We start from the raw sequence: 18,440 nt of genomic DNA, 5'->3' as shown, positions 1-18,440 counted from the left end.
AGTGAGGTGGGAGCTGAAAGCAGTTAGTGTGTTTAATGATGGGTGAAAGGACAGTGTTAGCGTGGCATCCTGTGAGTACGGGTAAAGGGATTGTGAAAGGGGGGCAAAGGAGTTGTACATGTAACAGGTGTGGGGTTTGTTTCTGACTGGGGGGAAAGTTCAGGTGTTTGTAAGGCACTGGCCACTGAGGAACCTCCTCTGTTATTGGGAAGTGTTTTCATTTTCTTGTGTGCAGATGCTCCAGTGCTAGGCCTTTACCTTTTCCTTGAAATGGTTTCCCATTTTACAGTTTGTTTACTGAATGTGGGTCATGTCATGGAGGTCTCAAAGCCGAGTTGTGGTACCATGGCCGGGTGGAGGCTTATCTGGGAGGTTACGCAGAGCCAGCCAGTGAGTTTGCCTGCCCTGCAGCAGGGCCTGAGCTTTAGCTTTTTTGCCACTCCAAGCCAAAAAAATGTTGGCTGCCTCCACCCCAGCCCTGGGCTCTCCTGCCCCACATCAGTGCCCTCCCCCACCTGCACCTCCTGCCTGCCGCCCCAGCTCTGGGCTCCATTCCCCAAACGTGACCACCCTCGTTCATCACAGCAATCCCCGTTTACACTTGCAATGGGGACAAACTGTTTCTCCTATTTTTATTTCATTTAGTAAAAATCTCACCTCCCCACCCCCAAAATCTCATCTTTAGTGCTTCCAAATGCACATGGAAGGCATGGGGACAAACCCTCAAACCTTGTACCCAAAAAAGGGATGGGGATCTAGCAGGGCTGGCTCTAGCTTTTTTTGCCAACCCCAAGCAAAAAAAAATTTGGCTGCGCCCCCCCCCCCCGTCCCAGCCCTGGGCTCTCCCCCAACACCCGCCTGCTGCCCCAGCCCTGGGTTCTCCCCCCTCATCCACACTCCCTGCCGCCCCAGCCCTGGGCTCCCCCATGCCCCTCTTAGTGGCCCCCCCACACCTCCTGCGGCCCCAGCTCAGGGCTTTCCCCACCCCCACCACCTGCACCCTCCTTCCACTGCAGCCTGGGTCACTGGTAACTCGCTCCCAGGGCGGGTCATTCAGCAGGAATTTTGGCATGGCACAGAACAACAGGCAGGATTGGTTCCCATATGGTTACAGAGCTGCAACAAAGTGGAGCAATTTTCAGCTTGTGTGATTGGAGGGTAATCTGGATGCATATTATAAGACTGTTCCTCCATAAATGAGGAAAAGTTGAGGGTGCCTTTGATATCCTTTGTTCCACTCCTTTCTTTCTATGGGAATTTGCCAATGCAATATCACTATCTTCCTTTTAAACAAACACATAAACAAACAAACAAAAAGGCAAGAGCTGAAACACAATCCCCAGACGCAGGGGTTCCTGGGATAAGCTGAGTCAACGCAGTTTTTTGGGGGGGAGTGTCATAAACAGATAAGTAAGATTTTAATAGAACAAAAAGTACTTCATATCTCTTTTGCCTGTAAAGGGTTTGAACAAATCAGTGAGCCTGTGGCTGTCACCTTTACCAGAGGACCAACCAGGGGACAGGATACTTTCAAATCTTGAGGTAGGGAAGTTTTTGTGTGCTCCTGTTAGTGTTTGGGTGTTGTTCTCTCTGGTTCTGGAGTGACCATACGTGTAAAAAAAAAAGAGGGACCAAACAATAAAATCACCAGGTTCTCTCCAATCTCCCTGATACAGGTTCTTATAGATTCACAATAGTACGTACTAGGTAGATAAGGGCGAGTTAGTTTTATGTTTGTTTTTCTTTAGTTGCAAATGTGTATTGGCTGGGAGGAGTTCAATGTGTATTTTGCTGAAAGGATTTTACTTTGGTACTTGTATACTTAGGCTGAGAGGGTATTCCCGTGTCTATAGCTGAAAGATCCCGTAACAGATTCCATCTTAAATTTACAATATAATTTTTTTCTGTTTTTCTTTCTTTAATTAAAGCTTTTCTTGTTTAAGAACCTGATTGTTTTTTATTCTGGTGTGAGATCCCAGGGGACGGGGTCTGGATTCACCAGGGAATTGGTGGGGAGAAAGAAGTGAAGGGGAAGAGAAAGCTTAATTTCTCTCTGTGTTAGGATTACTTTCTTTGTCAGGGAGAGTCTGGGAGGGGGAGAGAGAAGGAGGGGGGCAGGTGGATTTTCCTCTCTGTTTTAAGATTCAAGGATTTTGAATCACAGTGATCTTCCAGGGTAACAGAGGAAGGGGAAGTTCGTGGAGAGGCAACGGTGAGGGAAAGGGTTTACTTTCCTGTGTTAGTCAGATCCATAAGGGACTGGGGTCTTTGGGGGTCCTAGGCAAGGTTTGTGGGGGTTGGGGGTGGGGACAGAGGTGTACCAGGCACTGGAGTTCCTGGTTGGTGGCAGCGCTACAAGTACTAAGCTGGTAATTAAGCTTAGAGAATTCATGCTGGTACCCCCATCTTTTGGACGCTAAGGTTCAGAGTGGGGAATTATACCATGACAGGGAGAAAGCTGAGCTTTAGGTAAGACATAGCCCTGTGGGCCTTCAATTGTTTTATTCTTTTCTCTGTGATTGCTGTGTTCATGGATAAATACAAAATAACACTGTCCTGGGTCTGGTACTATTCAATATTTCCATAATTGACTTGGATGATGGAGTAGAGATACACTTACACAATTTCTGGATGACATAAAGCTGAGAGGGGTTGCATGCTCTTTGGAAGGCAGGGTTAAAATTGAAAGTGGTCTTGGTAAACTGGAGAATTGGTCTGAAATCAGTACATTGAAATTAAATAAAGATAAGTGCAAAGTATTAGACTTAGGAAGGAAAAATCAAATGCAAAAAAAAAAAGGGGGAATAACTGACTAGGCAGCAGTTCTGCAGAAAATGATCTTGGAATTATAGTGGATCTGTTGTATCAACCAGGCAAGGTACTAATGAACTTCAACAGGACTTCATTTTTACAGTGGAAACCTCTTTACCAATCTGCTGCTGCACCCTCTGTAACTCTCACTCAGCCTCCTCAACTCCTCTCCCCTCCTTCCTGTTTCCTGTTCTTTCAGACTCCCAACTGCCAATGCTCCCAGTTCTAATAATTACAAGCACATCTAAACCCCACGGGATCACAATCTGAAAAGTTGTGATGCTGTTATGAAAAAGGGAAATGTCATTCTGAATTGTATTAACAAGAATGTCATATGTAAGTCACAGGAAGTAATTGTCCCACTCTGCTTAGCACTGGTGTGGCCTCAGCTGCAGTACTGTGTCCAGTTTTGCTCATCACTGTTTAAGAAAGATAAGGACAATTTGGAGAATTTCCAGAAGTGAGCATCAAAGAGAGTAAGAGGTTTAGAAAACATGATCTATGAGGAAATGTTGAAATAATTGGACATTTTTAGTTTAGAGAAGAGAAGTCTGAGGGGTGAACTGATAACAGTCTTCAAATAACTGAAAGATTGTTTGTCAATTGTTGTCCATATCCACCAAGGGTAAGAGTAGACATAATCATCTTAGAGTGCAGCAAATGAGATTCAGGTTAGATATTAGGAAAAACTTTCTAACTATACCGATAATTAAGTCCTGGAACAGGGTATGTAGGGAGTTTGTGTAATCCTCATCATTGGTGACTTTGCACAACCTGTTAGACAATCATCTATCGGGGTGGCTTAGGTATACTTAAACCTTCATTGGTATGAGGAGATGGACTAGATGACCTCTTGAGGTTCCTTCCAACCCTACATTTCTATTATTCTGTGGTTTTATCAACTATTCAGGCCTGCTGATATAAAAAAAATCTTGATCCATGGTAAATGCCATTTAACATACTCATTAGGTACCAATAGATTGGAGAGAGATTCATCCTTTTCACAGGATATGAATAGACATCCTGCTGCTGTGCAAAACCAAAAATGTGTATTGAACACCTCTGCCTTATCTGCATCATTATTAAAAAATTTACTATCTCCATTTCTAATGGGCCTAGAGCATTGTTAGAATTTGTTTGTTCCTAATATATTTTAAAAAACTCCTTATTTTTCATAGTCCTCCCAGTCATGGAGTTTATCCTGATGTCTTTAGCTTCCTTTATCAGTTTTCTTCATATCCTAACTTCTAATGTATATTGATTTGCTCTAATTCCCACCTTTTCCATTTTTTAATATACTGCCTTTTATCTCTATTGCTGCCTTCACTTTGCCACTGACCCAGAATGAGCTTTTAGGCAAAGTTTTATACCAGTGGAGTACCTGAACTCCCAAACCCCCTTTACAATTTTCAGCTTTCATTGACTTTCTAGGACACATTAAGCCCCGTCTTGTTGGAGGAGACGGCGCCTGCTCAGGACGTGTGGAGATAAAACATGGAAACACGTGGACCAGAGTCTGTGATGCACATTTTGATCTCAAAGTTGCCAACGTTATCTGTAATGAACTACAGTGTGGAATAGCTGTATCTATCCCAGGAGGAGGTCACTTCGGAGAAGGACAAGGGTTGATCTTGACTGAAGAATTCCAGTGTGTGGGAAACGAGTCTCTCCTGTTCTCCTGTCCCAGGATATCAGAAGTGAATCAGACGTGCTCCCACACAAATGATGCTGATGTCATATGCTCACGTAAGAATTCAGCACAATGTCTTTAAAATCCCAGTGACGTATTCTAAATTAGGGTGAAGCAATGTACTGATCTCACTGTGAAGGCAACTGGGTTTAATAGGGTTGGATCAAAACCCCAAACAAGCCAAGATAATGAGAAAGGGATCAAATGCCCCCTGACTTTCCTTTCTTTTACAATTTGCTATAAAATAGTTCCAAGCTCCCTCTCTAAACCCCTTCTCCCTTGTCCCCTTGGCACATAGGTTTCCGGCTGGTGAACGGCAGCACAGCGTGCTCAGGGAGGGTGGAAATCCAGGTTCTTGGTGCCTGGGGAACCCTCTGTGACTCACGCTGGGATTTACCAGATGCCAACGTTCTCTGTCATCAGCTCGACTGTGGGTTCGCTGAATCGGCTCCAGGAGGAGCGTATTTTGGGAAAGGAACTGACTCTGTCTGGACAGACACATTTCACTGTAAAGGAACTGAACCCCATATGGGTCATTGCCCTGTTACTGCCCTGGGGGCCTCTCAGTGCTCACATGACAATGATGCCAGTGTGATTTGCTCAGGTAAGTGCAGGAGTGATGCTGGATTAAGGACACCTGCCCCTCAGTGTGTGACACTGCCCCCAGAGCAGGGGAACCTCAGAGCACAGCAAGGGGAGGGGGAACTGGATCCTAAAGCATGTATAATAATAGTAATTATCTTAAACATAAAATTAAACTAAATAATATTAACACAAATGAATCGTTGTGACCCAGGAAAGCCCTGGATTCTCCAGGAAGAGCTTTAGTCAGCAACTCTGTCCTTGTGAAGAGCAGCGGCATAGGGGCAGCATTTTATCCTTCAGGTTACATAAATGTCACCAATTCACCATCCCTATCCTTCTCCAAATCACTGCTAACCTTCTTTAGAAACAGTCCATAATTGCATGCACACTCAGTATCATTTCTAGTATATAACAGGGAGTGTTATTCAGTGTGTTTCCCATCTCTCCTGAGCCCAGGTCGCTCTGAAGCACTCAGACTGCTGAAAGGAGAGAGCCAGTGTGACGGGAGAGTTGAGATTTCCCTCCATGGTGTGTGGGGCAGAGTGCTGGACGACCAGTGGAACATGAACGATGCCAGTGTGGTGTGTAGGCAGCTCCAGTGCGGAGTCGCTGAGAAAGCTTATAACCTCCCTAAGTCTGAGCAAGGAACGGGCCCTGTGGGGCTGAGAAGGGTCCAGTGTGCAGGAAATGAGACTCATCTGACTCTCTGTGACAACTCCACGTCTGAGACATTCCAGGCAGGAATTGCTGCGGATGTTGGTGTTGTTTGCTCAGGTGATTCATTTCTAGATCTCACAGACATTCTCTGTTCAGTAGGAAAATATGTGTTAACAGCTGGGATCTATCCCTGCAGGGAGCAGGCAGATCAGATTGGTGAATGGGACAGGTCGCTGTGCTGGGAGAGTGGAGATTTATTACAATGGCAGCTGGGGGACAGTCTGTGATGATTTCTGGGACCTACCAGACTCCAATGTCATCTGCAAACAACTGGGATGTGGACATGCCATCAGTGCAACTGTCTCTGCTCATCATGGGGAAGAATCCGGGCAGATCTGGCTGGATGACGTGAACTGCTCTGGGAATGAATCTGATCTCTGGGCATGTCCTTCCAGAGGCTTGGGGCCAGCACAACTGCAGGCACAAAGAAGACGCAGGAGTTCTCTGCTCAGGTCGGTTTTGTGAATGTACTTGTGTGCCATGTTACCAGGGGATTTAATGGAGGGGGCTAATGTTTAAGGAGGTTGCTGAAAATAATACTTTCCCTGGCTGTCTCTGTCCCCCTTTCCCTTGTGGAACTAACTACCAGGGTCACCATTAGAAAGTCCTCAGCTCCCACCCAGAGATATTGGAGATATTTTGAGTTTTCCCTAATGTTAGAATGCTGCGTCTCAGGTGTCTGAAGGAGACTGTATCATGGAAAGCAGTGACTGAAAAGGATGTAGGGTCCTAGTGGAGAAATAACTGAACATGAACTCTCAGTGCTGTGTGTGGTAAAATGGGCTGATGTGAACCTTGGATGTATAAACAGGAAGGTAGTGAGTAGGCGGGGGGACTAAATTTTACTGTTGTATATGGCACTGGTGAGACAAATACTGGAATACTGTGTCCGGTTCTGATGTCCACAAAAATTGGAGAGGGAGCAGAGAAGAGCCACAAAAGTGATCTGATGAATAAAAGACTTACAGTGAGAGATTTAAGATGCTGAATCTGTTTAGCTTATCAGAACAATCAAGAGGTGACTTGATTACAGTGCATACGTTCCTTCATGAGAACATACCACTTACTAAAGGGCTCTTTAATATAATAGAGAAAGGCAGACCAAGAGTTGATGGCTGGAAGCAGAAACCAGACAAATTCACATCAGAAATAAGGCCCAGGTTTTTAACATGGAGGGTGATTAACCATTGGAACAAACTACCAGGGAAATGGTGCATTCTGCATCTCTTGAAGTCTTTCTGTCTAGACCGGATGCCATTCTGGAAGCTCTGCTTACATCAGACTCAAGTACTTAGGCTTTATGCTGCTGTTTTACAGAAGGTCAAATTATTTGATCTCATGATCCCTGTCACACTGTCTGGAGTGGCTTATGGCTCTGAGTGCCCACCTCCAGGCAGATGGTGAGAAACAAGGTAATACACCAACTTGGCGGTGTGTCTACAAGTAGATCTCAGCAAGACAGTAGCAGATGTGAACTCCTGGACCAACGTTCCCTCTAATTTTTTACATCCACATGCAGAATGAATTTTGTTATGTGCACCAGTATAGAGGTGATGTGTGGCAGGATTGGGGCCAAGGGGTTGAGAGAGTGGGAGGCAGCTCAGGGCTGATGCAGAGAGTGGCGAGGTGAGGGTTCTGGCTGAGGATGTGGGCTCTGGGGTGGGACCAAGGAAAAGGGGCTTGGGGTCGTGAGGGGATTCAGAGCTGAGGCAGAGGGTTACAGCATGGGGGCTGTGGGCTCTGGTTAGGGGTAAGGTCTCTGAGGTGGGCCCAGAGATGAGGAACCTCAGGATGCAGGAGGGGGCTCAGGGCTGGGCAGGGAGATGGAGTATATAGTGGGTGAAGACTCTAGCTGGGGCTGTGGGCTATGAGGTGGGGCCATGGGTGAAGGGTTTGGGATGCAGGCTGCCCTGGGGCTGCGGCGGGAAGAGAGGACTCCCCCTAGCCTTCTCCTGCTGCATCAGCCTGTGGCCAGGGTAGAGGCACCTCTTTCCCCACTGCAGCAAATTCGAGATCAGGGGAGAGGAACGTCTTCCCTAGTCCCAGGCTGCAGCATGTTCGGGGCTGGGGAAGAAGCACCTCTCCAATCCAGGCCCCTGTGGCTGCGTGCCTACGTGGCCCTTGATATCCTGCTCTGCGGCCATGTGGCCACACAGCTTAGAGGGAACGTAGTCCTGGATCAATATTCATCTCTACCCGCTATAACGTGGTTGTGGGGAGCCAAAAATCCCTACCGCGTTATAGCTGAAACCCCGTTATATAGGGGTAGGGGCGGTAGGGCTCCAGTGGAATTTAAAGAGCTCCAGGCTCCAGCCACTGCGGGGAGCCCGTGCCCTTTAAATCGCTGGCGAGCCCTGCTGCCGCAGCCCCAGGGTAGTGGTTGCAGGGCTCCAGCGGGATTTAAAGGGCCCAGGGCTCCCTGCAGCAGCCGGAGACCTGGACCCTTGAAAATACCGCTGGAACTCTGCTGCTACTGTGCTATACGCGAACTCATGTTATATCGGGTCATGTTGCATCGGGATAGACATGTATCTATCTTCCCAGACAGACTGGACTGCGTGATAATTGGTCACTTACACCAAAAATCACACCACGTTCTGGTTGCTTCCAGTCCCAAGAGACCAGTCACTTACCCCAGATCAGTTGGTACCCTGAATCTTACACTAAAGACAATGCCTGTAGCCAATCCTGTAATAAACTATATTCAGGTTTATTGACCAGGAAAAAGAAATAAATGCGTTATTTTACAGGTTAAACCAAGCAAACATCTACACACAAATGAGTTACCATTTACGTCCTAGGAGGGGCAGAACTGTAGTGATCTGTCAATTCCAAATGTCCTTCAGCACTGACTCAGGGATAACCCCTTGGGGTCTCTGGCCTCAGTTTTGTGTCTCTAGCCCTGTCACAGATCAAACAGCCAAAAAGATGAACAGTCATCACATCTACTATTTTTATTTCCCTCTTCCAGCCTTCAAAATGATAGGATGAGGCCTTCTGCATGTGCTTCTCCATGAGTATGATAAGATCATTAACCAATCCTGTATATTGTGATGATCCTTGATAACCCATCTGATTTTGATAGTCCTTCAGGATGGATGGGGAGATGATTCCTGTGCCTGAGTTCACAAGTTGAGAGCCAACATTTTCAAACTTATAAGGCAAAACTTACATACTTTCTTGCGGCATGGACTACAGACATTACAAGTGAGATTAATGCCTGAAGCAACTAACAACCATTTCATAGAGTCTAAGCACAAATACATTCTTACAAGACTAATACCTGTTTTGAGCAAAACTAACATACAGGTGACCTGGCCTGGTATCCAGCTACGAGATTGTCAGTTCTCAGCTAATGCCTGCAGCTGGGCAAGAGCTGGCATCTGGCCTGCAAATGTCACAATCCTTCCCGGCCTTTATCTGTTACAATCGTATGTAGCTGCTGGTAAATGGTGGCCTTCCAGAGATGCCCACTGTATTTCTAGGGGGCCTGTGATGTGTAAAAGAGTCTCTCATTCTTGGAGTGGTTCTCTAGCAGTTGCTCCTGCAGAATGATGCACAGGATTGTTTGCAGTTGCTGGGATTTCACTCTTCACACTCCAGTTCATTTCAGAATCAGACGATTTAAATTCCCTTTTCATGAATTTCCTTCTAGAATTCACAGATCTGAGGCTGGTGAGCGACAGTGACTGTGCTGGGCGGCTGGAGGTTTTCTACAATGGGACGTGGGGCAGTGTTTGTTCCAATCAGATGTCTGGAGACACCCCAACAATTGTCTGCAAACAGCTGAACTGTGGGGATGGAGGGCAGATTGAAAGAGACTTTGAATATGGAGCAGGTTCTGGTCCCACATGGCTGGACCACGTTGCATGCAGTGAGCAGCACGACTCCCTCTGGCAGTGCCCATCAGAGCCCTGGGATCCAAAGTCATGTGATAACCGAGCAGAAGAGACCCATATTTCTTGCGCTGGTAATTATGAAAATACCTGCATGCGCATGTGCAAACACACATGTATGTTATGTGTTCAATTAATTGAAGGGTTACGATAGAATTTGTTGTTCTTCACATCTCAGTGTAGGCAGATGTAAATTCTCAACACAAGATACAAACGTATTTTGTATGGTGTTTTATAGGAATAAGCACTTGTCTGATTTACAACAAACATGGAAGTTAATCAATTAATTATAAAAGAGACCAGTGTTACACACTGCGCTATGATAGTGTGAGAGCAAAGAAAAGCCTCTCCCTAGACACCGTCATTAGGCAGCTCTGTGGTTATTAATCCTTTTGGGATGAACAATCAGAGATGGGCCAAGGCTGTGCAGTTTGGGTCGAGACTGGAATCCCCAAGTCTGGGTGCCTGTCAGCCTGTGTATCTGAGTAACAGCTAAAGAGCAAATTAGTTAGGTATTAAATGACCGAGAGTTCACATTTCTGTTCATACAGTGCTGAAATTAGGGGTTTAAAATACAGATAAATTCTACTCTCACATCACTCACACAACCCAGTGCATTCACCTCAGCTGTTTTCTCCATAGGAAAAAAATCGAAACCAACTCAGACCCCATTTACCGAATGCCCGAACTCTCCAAGCTGCACAGGTATCTCTGCTTCTCACTGTTTCACTCTTGGTCCCTAAGGACTTTCCCAGCTGTCTCAGTAACACGTGAGGTTTCTGCATTTCCAGACCAGGAGAAGTTACGTGTCGTGGGAGGAGAGGACAGATGCTCGGGCAGAGTGGAGGTTTGGTACCGTGGCTCCTGGGGAACAGTTTGTGATGACTGCTGGGACATGGCAGATGCTAACGTTGTATGTAAACTACTGGGCTGTGGATCTGCTGTAACTGCCCTGGCTGAGGCTGCATTTGGCGAGGGGACTGGTCCCATCTGGGTGGAGAAATTGAATTGCCGAGGGACAGAGTCATCTCTCTGGGACTGTCCTGCCAAGCCCTGGGGTGAGAGCAACTGTGGTCACAAGGAAGATGTTGGAGTGAATTGCTCAGGTGAGTGACAGGAGATGTTTCTGATACATGCTGTAATTATCAGGGAGGAGGATGGATCAGCCCAGCCCCCTATCCCTTTGGTCCCAGACCAGGCCCTCCCATCTCCTTTGTGCAGGAGCATCATGGATGCTGTGGGGTGGGATCTTTGTGGGGTCAGATTGACTCAGGCATCAGCCCACATAGCCATGCTTCCCTGTGCTGCTCTGATGGAGCTTGTGGAGGTGACAGCTGGAGACAACCAGGGACTCTCAGAGGTGAGGTTCCCCCCAGGAATAAACACGTCACCTCCTCATCGCTCCAGGCTCCAACTCTCCTCCCTTTCCCTTTGCAGGTCTGACAGAGAGGACAGATTCTCCAAATACTCCAATTAAAGTATCCTCTTCCTCCCATCAAGGGTTAAATTTCCCTGGTGCTGGGTCACAGTGGATGAGCTGCAAGCTGCAGCCTGAGGGAAGCAGCTCCTTTCCATGGATTGTGAAATCTGAGGACTAATGACACCTGGGTGGGACCTGCAGGCCCTGCTGATCCAGAGGATGCCTGTCTGCTGGCTCCAGTTGACAGAGCAGGGCCCATGATTTAAACAGCAGCCTGTGAGCTGCCCTCATGGCACATAGATTGTCCCAGCCCATTACCCTGCTGTCCTGGGCCGTGCAATGAGTGACTGGGGAGCTCCCTGTCCCTCCCTACCCCCGACTCTCACTGGATAATCTCTCACTTTTGCATGTTCATTTCCATCCAGCTCCCCCGCGCCGCCTTCAGACTGACAGTGGGAGAGTCATGGTGCCTGTGGTCATCTGCATTATCCTGGGGGCCCTGCTCTGCTTGGTCTTAATCATCCTGGGGGCGCAGGTCCGAAGTGCCAAGCCACAGCGCAGAGGTGGGTCCTGATTCATGACACTGTATGAAATGCCTCTGCAATAGCAAGGGGGCTGCAGGGTGTCAGGGTGAGGGGCAATACTGGGCTGGGTGGGGTGGCCAAGGGTACCTAACTCCTCTCTTATTTAATATTTTGTTAGTGGAACAGCGCAGCAATGAAATCTGGAGATGATACTAGCTAGGGATCTTTACAGTTTCAGAAAAGCTATATCTGTATCCCCCCACCCTTCGGTGATCCACTCCAGAAGTGCCTACTCAGGCTTCCAGCCTACCATTTAGGCAGCCTAGGCAATTGCCTAGGGCACCAGAATAAATGGTGGGCGCCGCTTTGCCGGAGGGGGTGGCAGGCGGCTCCGGTGGAGCTGCCGCATTGGTGCCTGTGGACGGTCGGCTGCTCGTGCGGCTCCTGTGGACCTCCCACAGGCACGACTACAGCAGCTCCACCGGAGCCATGGAGCACCGGACCCTCCGCTGGCACCACTGCGGCAGCTCCAGCGGAGCCGTGGGACCAGTGCGCGGGGCTGCGAAATTGCCGTCCGCCTAGGGTGCTCAAACCCCTAGTGCCGGTCCTGCTTCCAGCCATCAACTATCTCTGGGTGGGAACCTCCTGTCCCACCTCTTTGTGGCCAGGGGTTTTTAATGCTGCACAACCCCCTGCTTTCCACTGTGATACCCCCAGCAAACCTGTCTGCCCACAGGCCAGCCCCTGTGCTGTGCGTTCTCCCCAAGGCAGTGTATTGCCGGCAGTTACAAGTCACCACCCAGCTCTCTCTCAGCACACTGCACCTTGTTAGTAGGAGGAAAGTATCACAAGGAACACTTTAAAAACAATAAAAATTCCTCCACACTTGCTGAACACACCAGAATTCACCCGTCTTCCGCATGGGCAGCCTGGTAGACCAACGTCCCTCCAACTATTCAGTGTTGGATCCCCGTGGACAGAAGGCCCTGCCCATTTGATCAATCAAAATGAAGGCCCTGAGTCTGTTTAAACTCAGCCTTTCATATCAGAAATCTTTCTTTGTCTCATGGTCTCTGGTAACCCAGTTTGAACCAGTCTGTGTAAACCACTCTAAAGGCTGTTACCTTTCTGGAATTGTTACAATCTCAGTGATTCACCTTAAACAACCCCTCACACACACACTCTCTCTCTCTCTTTCTCTGTTTTTTCTTCCTGGAGACACTGTGCTCAGGGCCGGCTCTAGGTTTTTTGTCTCCCCCCCGCATCCTGTGTCGCTCCAGACCTGGACTCTCCCCCCCCGACCCACGCCCCCACTGCCATCCCAGCTCTGGGCTCTCCCCCGCCACCTGCACCCCCTGCCAACCCAGCCCTGATCTCTCCCACACACACACCCTGTGCCGCCCCAGGTCTGGACTCTCCCCTCCCACCTGCACCCCCTGCCACCCCAGTCCTGGACTTTCCCCCCCTCACCACCTGCACCCTCCTTCCGCTGCAGCCCTGGGTCACTGGTCACTCACTCCCAGGGCTGGTCATTCAGCAGGAATTTTGGATGTGCACAGAACCCAGACAGGATTGGCTCCCATATGGTTTACAGAGCTGCAGTAAAGTGGAACAGTTTTCAGCTTGTGTGATTGGAGGATATCTGGATACATATTGATTTGAGAGAAATGAAGTAACAGCTGCCCAAATTGAGCATGAGCACTCGTGAATTTTGAGGTGTTCAAGTCTGGAAGGCAGGTGCTAGATTCCCTTTCTGAATATTATGTGACAGTCCCAGACCAGTAGGGTACAGGAGTCTGGTGCTATTGGTATTCAGGAGGTGGGCGGGCATAGCCCGCCCACTTCTAAAAGACCCGCCCCCAGCCTAAGGGGAGGATCCACAGGTCTGTGACACCAAATAATTCCGTGCGACAACTAATGAAAAAACAGGATCGGGAGTGAGGTCATAGGGCTAAACGAAGGGAACCTAATGGGGACACCGAGCAGAGAACCCCGGACAACACCCACTGCTCCTCGAAGGCGTCAAGGGAGCTACAGGAGTCTCGCCCTATTGGTATCCAGGGGGTGGGCAGGCAAAGCCTGCTCACTTCTAAAGGACCTCCCCCCATCCTAAGGGGAGGCTCCACAGGTCTGGGACACCAAGTAATTCCATGTGACAACTAATGAAAAAACAGGATCGGGAGTGAAGTCATAGGGCTAAACAAAGGGAACCTGATGGGGACATCAAGCAGAGACCCCCCAGACAACGCCCACTGCTCCTCAAAAGCATCAAAGGAGCTACAGGAGTCTGGTCATATTGGCATCCAGCGGGGGTGGGCGGGCGAAGTCCGCCCACTTCTAAAGGGCCTCCCCCCAGCCTAAGGGGAGGACCCACAGGTCTGGGACACCAAGTAATTCCGTGTGACAACTAATGAAAAAACAGGATCGGGAGTGAGGTCATAGGGCTAAACAAAGGGAACCTGATGGGGACACCGAGCAGAGAACCCCGGACAAGGCCCACTGCTCCTCGAAAGCATCAAAGGAGCTACAGGAGTCTGGTAGAGGGTAAATATACTGGTCACTGGATGAGTAGTTTTCTGTTCCCTGAGTGACTAGAGCAGGGGCTGCACTAGAGTAATCAGGAACCTGCTAGAACCAATTAAGGCAGACAGGCTGATTAGATCACCTGCAGCCAATCAAGGCAGGCTAATCAGGGCACCTGGGTTTAAAAAGGAGCTCACTCCGGTCAAGTGGGGAGGAGCCAGAGGAGAGGAAGTGCGTGTGAAGAGCTGGGAGCAGGAGGCACAAGGAGCTGAGAGTGAGCGGGTGTGTTGCTGGAAGACTAAGGAGTACAAGTGTTATCAGACGCCAGGAGGAAGGTCCTGTGGTGAGGATAAAGAAGGTGTTTGGAGGAGGCCATGGGGAAGTAGCCCAGGGAGTTGCAGCTGTCATGCAGCTGTTACAAGAGGCACTATAGACAGCTGCAATCCACAGGGCCCTGGGCTGGAACCCTGAGTAGAGGATGGACCCGGGTTCCCCCCAAACCTCCCAACTCCTGATCAGACACAGGAGGAGTTGATCCAGACTGTGGGGGAAGATCACTGAGGTGAGCAAATCTGCCAATAAGCACAGGACCCACCAAGGTAGAGGAGGAACTTTGTCACAATTAACTAAATCTGGAAAGGAAAAGTCAATTTCTGCTTCCATGGCTCAGAAGTGGAAATCCTCCTATGTGCCTGGTAAAGTTGCCCAGGTCCAGAGTCTCCCCTCCCTTACTTTTAATTTTAAATTCTAGTGGAATCCACATATCTCTATTGCTAGGCTTCTATCTCCCTTGCCAGGCTTGCTTTAGACCATCAGACCAGGGGGATGAGGTGGACAAGTCTTTCTTCCGGCAACTAGCAGAAGTTACTAGATCACAGGTCCTGGTTCTCATGGGAGACTTTAATCACTCTGATATCTACTGGGAGAGCAATACAGCAATGCACAGACAATCCAGGAAGTTTCTGGAAAATGTAGGGGACAATTTCCTGGTGCAAGTGCTGGAGGAACCAACTAGGGACAGAGCTCTTCTTGACCTGCTGCTCACAAACAGAGAAGAATTAGTAGGGGAAGCAAAAGTGGATGGGAACCTGGGAGGCAGTGACCATGAGATGGTCGAGTTCAGGATCCTGACACAAGGAAGAAAGGAGAGCAGCAGAATACGGACCCTGGACTTCAGAAAAGCAGACTTTGACTCCCTCAGGGACTGATGGGCAGGATCCCCTGGGAAAATAACATGAAAGGGAAAGGAATCCAGGAGAGTTGGCTGTATTTTAAAGAATCTTTATTGAGGTTGCAGGAAAAAACCATCCCGATGTGTAGAAAGAATAGTAAATATGGCAGGTGGCCAGCTTGGCTTAACAGTGAAATCCTTGCTGATCTTAAACGCAAAAAAGAAGTTTACAAGAAGTGGAAGATTGGACAAATGACCAGGGCATAGTATAAAAATATTGCTCAGGCATGCAGGAGTGAAATCAGCAAGGCCAAATCACACTTGGAGTTGCAGCTAGCAATAGATGTTAAGAGTAACAAGAAGGGTTTCTTCAGGTATGTTAACAACAAGAAGAAAGTCAAGGAAAGTGTGGGCCCTTTACTGAATGAGGGAGGCAACCTAGTGACAGAGGATGTGGAAAAAGCTAATGTACTCAATGTTTTTTTTGCCTCTCTCTTTACAAACAAGGTCAGCTCCCAGACTGCTGCACTGGGCAGCACAGTATGGGGAGAAGGTGACCAGCCCTCTGTGGCGAGAGAAGTGGTTCAGGACTATTTACAAAAACTGGACGAGCACAAGTCCATGGGGCCGGATGCACTGCATCCGAGAGTGCTAAAGGAGTTCACGGACGTGACTGCAGAATCATTGACCATTATCTTTGAAAACTCATGGTGAGCAGGGGAGGTCCTAGATGACTGGAAAAAGGCTACTGTAGTGCCCATCTTTAAAAAAGGGAAGAACAAGGATCTGGGGAACTACAGACCAGTCAGCCTCACCTCAGTCCCTGGAAAAATCATGGAGCAGGTGCTCAGGGAATCAATTCTGAAGCACTTAGAGGAGAGGAAAGTGATTAGGAACAGTCAGCCTGGATTCACCAAGGGCAAGTCATGCTGACTAACCTAATTGCTTTCTATGAGGAGATAACTGGGTCTGAGGATGAGGGGAAAGCAGTGGATTCCTTAACTTTAGCAAAGCTTTTGATACGGTCTCCCACAGTATTCTTGCCACCAAGTTAAAGAGGTATGGGCTGGATAAATGGACTGTAAGGTGTATAGAAAGCTGGCTAGATCGTCGGGCTCAGCGGGTAGTGATCAATGGCTCCATCAAGCAGAGTGCCCCCAGGATTGGTCCTGGGGCCAGTTTTGTTCAATATCTTCATTAATGATCTGAAGGATGGCGTGGATTGCACTCTCAGCAAGTTTGCAGATGACAGTAAACAGAGAGGAGTGGTAGATATGCTGGAGAGTAGGGACAGGATAAAGAGGGACCTAGACAAATTAGAGGACTGGACCAAACGAAACCTGATGAGGTTCAACAAGGATAAGTGCAGAGTCCTGCACTTAGGACGGAAGAATCCCATTCGTTGTTACAAACTGAGGACCGAATGGCTAGGAAGCAGTTCTGGAGAAAAGGACCTAGAGGTTACAGTGAATGAGAAGCTGGATATGAGTCAACAGTGTGCCCTTGTTGCCAAGGAGGCTAATGGCATTTTGGGCTGTTTGAGTAGGACCATTGCCAGCAGATCGAGGGATGTGGTCATTCCGCTCTATTCGACTTTGGTGAGGCCTCATCTGGAGTACTGTGTCTAGTTATGGGCCCCACACTACAAGAAGGATGTGGAAAAATTGGAGAGAGTCCAGCGCAGGGCAACAAAAATGATTAGGGGGCTGGAGCAAATGACTTATGAGGAGAGGCTGAGGGAACTGGGATTGTTCAGTCTGCAGAAGAGAAGAATGAGAGGGGATTTGATAGCTGCTTTCAACTACCTGAAAGGGGGTTCCAAAGAGGATAGATCTGGACTGTTCTTAGTGATACCTGATGACAGAACAAGGAGTAATGGTCTCAAGTTGCAGTGGGGGAGGTTTAGGTTGGATATTAGGAAAAACTTTTTCACTCAGAGAGTGGTGAAGCACTGGAGTGGGTAACCAGGGAGGTGGTGGAATCTCCTTCCTTAGAGATGTTTAAGGTCAGGCTTGACAAAGCCCTGGCTGGGAAGATTTAGTTGGGAATTGGTCCTGCTTTGAGCAAGGGGTTGGACTAGATGACCTCTTGAGGTCCCTTCCAACCCTCATATTCTAGTATTCTATGATTCAGATAGAGAGATGCACTGTCCATTTAGTCCACCCAATTCCTTCTTCGGGGCTGCAAGGTGAGGTCACCCCAGTATCCCTAATCCAGTCTGGGGATGTCTTCTGAAAGGGATATCTAGGCCAGAGCCTTCTACTCCTTGGGCACACTTGTTCCCCATTCACAGTGCCACCGCGCTCTAGCAGTCAGCTCTCCATTCACACAAAGCTGCAGCATGAAGTTTTAGCTACTATACTCCCCTCTCCCTTTCCTGTTGATAGTGGCCAAGGGAATGCTGGGAAATGTAGTTCTTTCCCTGCTCTGGGGCTTGTTCTATTGGCAGGGAGCCAGGGGCGGCTCTAGGCACCAGGAAAGCAAGCACCTGCTTGGGGCAGCCTATTTGCAGGGGTAGCATGGGTGCTGAGAACCAACAGGGGGCTTTGGGAGCTGTAGTTCCTTTGTTAGCTCCCTGCCTATAGAGCCAGCCTTGGAGCAGGGAAAGAACTACATTTCCCAGCATTCCCTTGGCCACTACCAACTGGAAAGGAAGGAAAGGGACCTCATGCGGCAGCCTGCTGTGAGTGCTGTGAATGGCAGGAAGACCATATTTTAATATTCAAAAACCAGGACATTCCAGGGGGAGGGAAGCCCCACCCTGCCACCATCCACTCCCTCTGACTGCCCCCCACAGAAACCCCAACACAGCCAACTCCCCCCCACCCCCAGTCCCCTGATCGCCCCTTCCCGGGACCCCTGCCCCTAAATGCCCCCCAGGACCCCACCCCCTATCTAAGCACCGCTGGTCCTTATCCCCAACTTCCCCCCTAGGACCCAACTCCCTACCTGTCCCCTGACAAACCCCTGGGACTCTCATGCCTATCCAACTGCTGCCTGTCCCCTGACTGCCCTCCTGAACCTCTGTCCCATCCAACCCCCCTTCTTCCTGTCCCTTGACTGCCCCCCTGAACCCCCCATCCTTTCTCCAACCCTAAGGGGG

At 48.8% G+C, this 18,440-nt stretch overlaps 1 protein-coding gene across 1 annotated transcript in view; it reads left to right on the top strand.

Annotated features, from left to right (window-relative positions):
- Positions 1-18,440, top strand: part of LOC127042969 (scavenger receptor cysteine-rich type 1 protein M130-like) — a 146,212-nt gene that overhangs the window by 14,526 nt on the left and 113,246 nt on the right. The window contains 1 exon segment of the mRNA XM_050936577.1: positions 4,243-4,413. Within this exon segment, the coding sequence (XP_050792534.1) occupies positions 4,243-4,413 (171 nt within the window).

The sequence above is a fragment of the Gopherus flavomarginatus genome, chromosome 1, assembly GCF_025201925.1.
Source record: "Gopherus flavomarginatus isolate rGopFla2 chromosome 1, rGopFla2.mat.asm, whole genome shotgun sequence".
In the NCBI taxonomy this organism is placed as follows: Eukaryota; Metazoa; Chordata; order Testudines; family Testudinidae; genus Gopherus; species Gopherus flavomarginatus.
This window is presented reverse-complemented; position numbering and strand designations above follow the sequence as displayed.